Raw genomic sequence first — 6,595 nt, forward strand, 5'->3', positions numbered from 1 at the left:
GCTCCTTCTTTGTTCCCAAATATGATTGAATGAGTTTTACCTGTTATTCATGCTCTCTGGAAAAAACTTGGAGTAACAATACCCCTTTTGAGTGGATTTCAGTTATTAATGTGCAATGACTGACGTTGTATGTGATTCTCATTATTCTAGTTAACTGATCCCTATGGTGCAAGTTGTTTTTGCCTTTCAATGTTACTTATTTCCAAAATTTTTTTTTAAAGAACTGATGTTGGCCATATATCTTTCTGTGAATACCAGATAGTCTACAAGGTGCTCTAAGTGGCTAGTCTGAGCTTCTACAATAACTTTAAATAGAACTTTAATCCAGTTGAGCAACGACTCACCCACCATTCTGTGGCTCTTGTGCTTGGAATGAGGAATTGTCTTTGGTACAGAAAAAGATAGACTTGTATTTCCATATCACATTTCACAAATTCTGATCATCACAAAACACCTTGCAGCCAATAAAGTACTGTGCAAATGTAGTTACTGTTGTAATGTAGGGACTTCCATTGAACTAGTGGCCATATTTACATTGCTAAAATAACTTGTGGATCTGCAATGTTAAGAGATTGCCTCATTTCCATTGTGGGATGCTTGTAGCTGAGAGTTTACATGTAACACACTATTTACAGCACTGGCCTAGTTGAGAACTGAATAAACTTCCCTCATATCAAGGCAGCTTTGGGAAGCCCTAGGTCTGAAATCAGGCAACAATTTTGGAAGTGGCTAGAAATAAATGATACCAACTTAATTACAAGATTTATATCTAAGAATAAATTGTTTCAAGGCAAAGATATTCTTGTCTACTCAGCAACACAGTAATTTGAGCATTTCAATCATTTCCTTTCTGTTCCTTGTAGATATGATACTAGACTATTAACATGTTAGGCCCAATTTTTTAGAGTCTCTTCTATGTTTGAACATAATATTACAGATCAATCATTTATGCACATTTAATGTGTCTGATTTATATTGTAATAGGAGAGTTTCACATTTTAAATTTTTTTATTGAAATCTCTTCTCTTTAACAGTCATTTCAAGCATCAGAATACGTGCGAATGGAAGCAGTCCCCATGTTGATAAATAATGTGAAAATGGAATCTCCTACGTTGCTTAGTGATCTAAAAACAGATGCACCAGTGTTACTAAGCAACATTAAAATGGAACCACCAGAGGAATTGCTTTCAAATGATGATAACCAGCCACAGACGGAACCTGTTGACTTGTCCTTAAACAAATCTAGGACCTCACCTGTAGCACCATTGGTTTCATCTTCACTTCCAACCATAACAACAATCTCTTCATGCTCTTCGAACTTTTCATCTGGTGGACCAGTCAATGTTACTTCAGCCATCCCAGCAGTATTATCACCAGGCTCTATCTTGGCCTCGTCTCAGGGGGTTGGAGGACAACAGATTCTGCATGTTATACACACTGTGCCATCAATCAATTTACCCAGCAAAATGGGAAACCTTCAGCACATACCCGTGGTTGTTCAGTCATTGCCTGTGGTCTACACAACTGTGCAGCCAGATGGTGTAACGTCATCAATCACTGTTCCTCTGATAGGAGATGATGGGAAAAGTGAAGGGGCAGGTAAGAAATACAATGTGAAGGTTTCTGCAACAAAATTATGCTCCATATCTTCTCTTTGATTGATCAAATAAATGTCGCAATTGATTTTCTTTTTCCATATGTAGGTATTTGATCTTGCTGTGATAGGAAATTCAGGTACAACTCTGCACTGGAAACTGGAACTTGAATTTGCTGCATACATTTAAGAGATTTTGGAAAATAATTAATTCAGTCTATGGGGCAGTCATTCCAGTTGTGGAAATGATTGACTTGCAATTGTTATTTTATTGTAGAATGCTCAGGGCAAAAACAGGAGAACTGTTAGTCATTATTTTTATTGCAGCAACTATTAGATAAAGCAAAGATGTTGATGAGTTTACACTTTTGATTGGGTATTAAGACCATAAGACATAGGAGCGGAAGTAAGGCCATTCGGCCCATCGAGTCCACTCCACCATTCAATCATGGCTGATGGGCAATTCAACTCCACTTACCCGCACCCTCCCCATAGCCCTTAATTCCTTGTGACATCAAGAATTTATCAATTTCTGCCTTGAAGACATTTAGCGTCCCAGCCTCCACTGCACTCTGCGGCAATGAATTCCACAGGCCCACCACTCTCTGGCTGAAGAAATGTCTCCCATTTCTGTTCTGAATTTACCCCCTCTAATTCTAAGGCTGTGTCCACGGGTCCTAGTCTCCTCGCCTAATGGAAACAATTTCCTAGCGTCCACCCTCATGTCTCATCACAGGCCCACTCAACTCAAAGGGAAGCTACATAATAATGCAAAATCATCTGACTGCTAAAGGCTCTTTATCCAAATTAATATGTGGAAGCGCCAGATTTGATGAGTCTTAACTCTGCCCAGTGATTCTTGGAGGAAGCAGGCAGTATCAAGTGATATTTAAAGGAATCCTCAGCATTAAATTCAAAGTCCACTAGATTTCTGGACTCTACATTTCAAAAGCTTATTTTTGCATTGACAGAGATAATTCTTGAACAAGTGAACTGTTTCTATTAGAACATAGAAAAGTACAGCATAGAACAGGCCCTTCGGCCTATGATGTTGTGCTGAGGGTTAATCCAATGTAAAATAAAATTGCTTAACCTACGCACGCCTCAACTCACTGCTATCCATGTGCATGTCCAGCAGTCGCTTAAATGTCCCTAATGACTCTGTTTCCACCACCACCACTTGCAACGCATTCATGCATTCAAAACTCTCTGCGTAAAGAACCTTCCTCTGACGAAAAAGAACTTTTTATCCCAACTCTCTGCCTTCTGTCAGACAGCCAATCCTCAATCCATACCAGTAGCTCACCTCGAACACCATGGGCGCTCACCTCGAACACCATGGGCCCTCACCTTGCTCAGCAGCCTCCTTACTAAATCCATGTTGACTTGTTCTAATCCGACCCTGCTCTTCCAAGAATTTAGAAACCTCATCCTTAATGATGGATTCTAGAATTTTACCAACAACCGAGGTTAGGCTATTTGGCCTATAATTTTCCATCTTTGGCCTTGATCCTTTCTTGAACAAGGGGGTTACAACAGCGATCTTGCAATCATCTGGGACTTTCCCTGACTCCAGTGACTTTTGAAAGATCTCAACCAATGCCTCCGCTATTTCCTCAGCTACCTCCCTCAGAACTCTAGGATGTAACCCATCAGGGCCAGGAGATTTATCATTTTTAAGACCTTTGAGCTTTTCTAGCACTTTCTCTTTTGTAATGGCAACCATACTCAACTCAGCCCCCTGACTCCCTTTATTCTGTGTAGTATGTTATGCCTCTCATTTAAACCTGACATCCAACTAAACCTTTTTGATGCACTTTGTGTTATGTCTCATGGTCTGTATGTCAGTATACCTTTAAGAGGCCTGCTCATGATATCGTCATTGCATGATAGCTTGAGACTTGAGAATACAAAGGCTCTTGTGATGCAGTGGTAGTATACGCAGCTTTGAGCCAGGAGGCCCAGGTTCAAATCCCACCTGTTCCAGAGATGGGTGATAACATCTTCAAACAGATTGATTAGAAAATAGTTTTTGTTTAAACAAAGGTTTCATACCCCATCTTACGCCAGATCACTTGAAGCATGACACTTTTCTGGAAATATGCTGCAATATTACCTCAAACACTGTGTAACTGAAAAATGTAATATTTGTACATAATAGTTACTTGTAATAAATGTCCCTTGTCCAGTTTATGTTGTGGCAGTAAGTATAAATGTCGTCCTACCAGATAAAATGGCTAGTTAATAAGCTCACTAATGAGTGGTAAGAGGCCTATTTGGAGCCATTTGCATGTATTAGCATGTCATTATTACCTAATCTTGCTTCATTAATTATAATTTCCTATTTTTGCACCTGCTGGATAGAAACTAAATATGACAATTCAGTGTGGTTAGCCGACGAGTCCAATTACCTACTTTCTCCACCAGACCTCCACCTTGGATAGTAGTCACAGCCATCACATGGTGCCTTTTTAGGAGTAACCTCTCACAATCCCTAACCACGGACATTAACACTGAGCATATGTCAGCTTCGTCACACCATGGTACATCTCCAACCCACTTACAGTAGAATCATGCCACTCAATGCTGCAGTTCAAGCCCACAAGCACCTATCATTACCACAAGCACCTTCCGAGCCACTTCAAACTACAACAAGCACCTACCTCTTATTTGGATCAGATCGCATTTCAGGATTTCTCACTTGCTGTCTTAGTACATAATCACTTTGAGTCTGCTTGGATGTTCACAGCACCTCTGCTTTCTGTGTCTTGCTTTTTGTGCCAGAGCTTAAAAGCTCCCAGTACTTCTGCCTTACCTTGTTGTTTAACAAAGACACTAGGCCAGGCAGCTTGCCATGGTTTTCAGCAGTGATCAGTCAAGGGGGTGGACATGTTGCTGTACAGGACTGTGCTACACCAGTCTCGCACTTCCAGCATTTTCCACAGCAAACACACAGCATATGCTTGAACCAAATTACCATGTCTCAAAGTCTCTGGGGAGTAGTCCTCCATCAAATCAAGGATGAGGCCTTCGGTCAGAGGCCCTTGGTACAGTAATTCATTATCCAATGACAGTCCAGAGGCTTGGACACTATCAGTCGGCTGCTTGGGGTGGTCAGAGCCCTTCAGCCTTTCTTCTGTACCTTCAGTGTGCAGAGTGGGCTACAGTAAGTCCTGCATATCCAGTGTAACCAGTCATGGATTCCCAGTGATTCAGTCAGGGATCTACATACCAGTATCAGCCAGGAGTGTCCATTCATGTTACTCAGGGGGAGGGCCATGGTCAGTCCTCAGTCCTGGAGTTAGCTCAATGAATGTCAAGGGAAGCCATCAGGGGCCACTATTGTGGTAAGGAAGTTGGCAAGGTAAGATGTGAAGATTGGAGGCATCATGCTGGGATGCTGAGGAGACATCAGTTGTGAAGGGGAAACAGAGCAAATCAGGATGGGGGCAATAATGTATTGGAAGACATGGGTTACTGTAGAAAGTGGGGGCTGTGGTGTTTTTGACCATCATAATCACCCTGATTTCAGTGGGGATCGGGGGTGCACCATGGTTGGCATAATTAAGCTGAAGTGTACATTGGACATTGTGAGGAAAAGAAGAACTTCCTTAGACAGGCATCTAACATGGTTTGAGGCTAAGGATAGGTAACCTATGTAGCTTGGTTGCTAAACACCGGTGGGGCATTTATGAATGTGCACTTTGCATGACATTTCATTGCATTGAGCCCTGAGAAGCATTTCATTTGGATTTCTCTCCTAGTATATGCATAATGAAGGGTGACTGAGGGCTGGCAGAGCCTGACCTGGGACATGGCTAGGATTGATGTTGATGCCAGGAATCCTGGGAAGTGCTGGTAATGGTGTCTACGTCTGGCTTTGGCTAAAGGGAAGATGGGACAAGCGGAGTACTGTAGATGCACAGTGAATGACTAATAAACCGGTTTTAGAGAACGTATGAGAAATCTCATTAGAGTTCAGGAAGAGAAACCCTCATGAAACTTGCCAGCATTAGCACTTAGCCAATTTCTGATAAACATTTTACGCAAGATGATTGTATGGACTAAACCCTACTTTCAGATAACAATGTGTTAATTTGACTAAGTTTTTTTTAAGGTGGTAATAGGTAAAACAGCAGTTGATAGAGGTTTTGTTATAATTTGTAGTTTGTCAGTTACTATGAAAGTTAATGTTTTAAGAAAATTTAACTTTTGGGCAGAAATAACTGTGCGGTACATTGTGCTGTTGGATACCCCTGACTTCCTCTGCTCACTTCCTCAAATCCACAGGCTTAAACTTCCTCTAAGGCTCTCTCCTATACTAACTCTGAACTTACCTCTTCCTTTTGTTTCTCTCTTCGTAAAGGTGTATGAGGAAGGAAAACTTGGCTTTTCTCACTAAACACCTGACCACCCAACCTACCTTCCTTAGCTCTTAGCTGATGTTTTCATCGTCCTCTCTCCTTCAGTCCTTTTTAAGTCTGTAACTGTCACTGCTTTCTACAGACAAACACTTGATTCCTCTGTCTTCGCAAATTCCTATTCTGTCTAAAGCTCTATTTCCTCTTCAAAATCCTTGAATATGTTGCTGCCTCTTAAATCTCAGCTAATCTTTTTCCTAAAGCTCTGTGTTTGAATCCCTCTAAATAGATGTCTATCCCCTGCTCAGTACTGAAAAGGTTCATATCCAAGTCACAAATATCATCATATGTAACTGTGACAAAGATAAACTACTCTTCAACAGGTCTGGCAGCATCTGTGGAGAGAAAGCAGAGTCAATGTTTTAAGTCCAGTGATCCTTCATCTAGCTAGAGATTGTAGCTAGAGAAAGGTGGTATATAGGCTGAAGCTGGAAATGTGTTGCTGGAAAAGCGCAGCAGGTCAGGCAGCATCCAGGGAACAGGAGAATCGACGTTTCGGGCATAAGGAATGAGGAAAGTGTGTCCAGCAGGCTAAGATAAAAGGTAGGGAGGAGGGACTTGGGGGAGGGGCGTCGGAAAT

At 41.5% G+C, this 6,595-nt stretch overlaps 1 protein-coding gene across 2 annotated transcripts in view; it reads left to right on the forward strand.

The window, feature by feature from the left end:
* The first annotated feature begins 996 nt into the window (after nucleotides 1–996).
* The window catches only part of klf8 (Kruppel-like factor 8), a 60,894-nt gene continuing 55,295 nt past the window's right edge, over nucleotides 997–6,595 (forward strand). For both annotated transcript variants that reach the window (XM_043704640.1, XM_043704641.1), the window contains exon 1: nucleotides 997–1,599. In XM_043704640.1, the coding sequence (XP_043560575.1) occupies nucleotides 1,062–1,599 (538 nt within the window). In that variant the 5' untranslated portion in view covers nucleotides 997–1,061. The remainder of the gene's footprint in view (nucleotides 1,600–6,595) is intronic.

The sequence above is a fragment of the Chiloscyllium plagiosum genome, chromosome 15 (assembly GCF_004010195.1).
Source record: "Chiloscyllium plagiosum isolate BGI_BamShark_2017 chromosome 15, ASM401019v2, whole genome shotgun sequence".
Classification (NCBI taxonomy): domain Eukaryota; kingdom Metazoa; phylum Chordata; class Chondrichthyes; order Orectolobiformes; family Hemiscylliidae; genus Chiloscyllium; species Chiloscyllium plagiosum.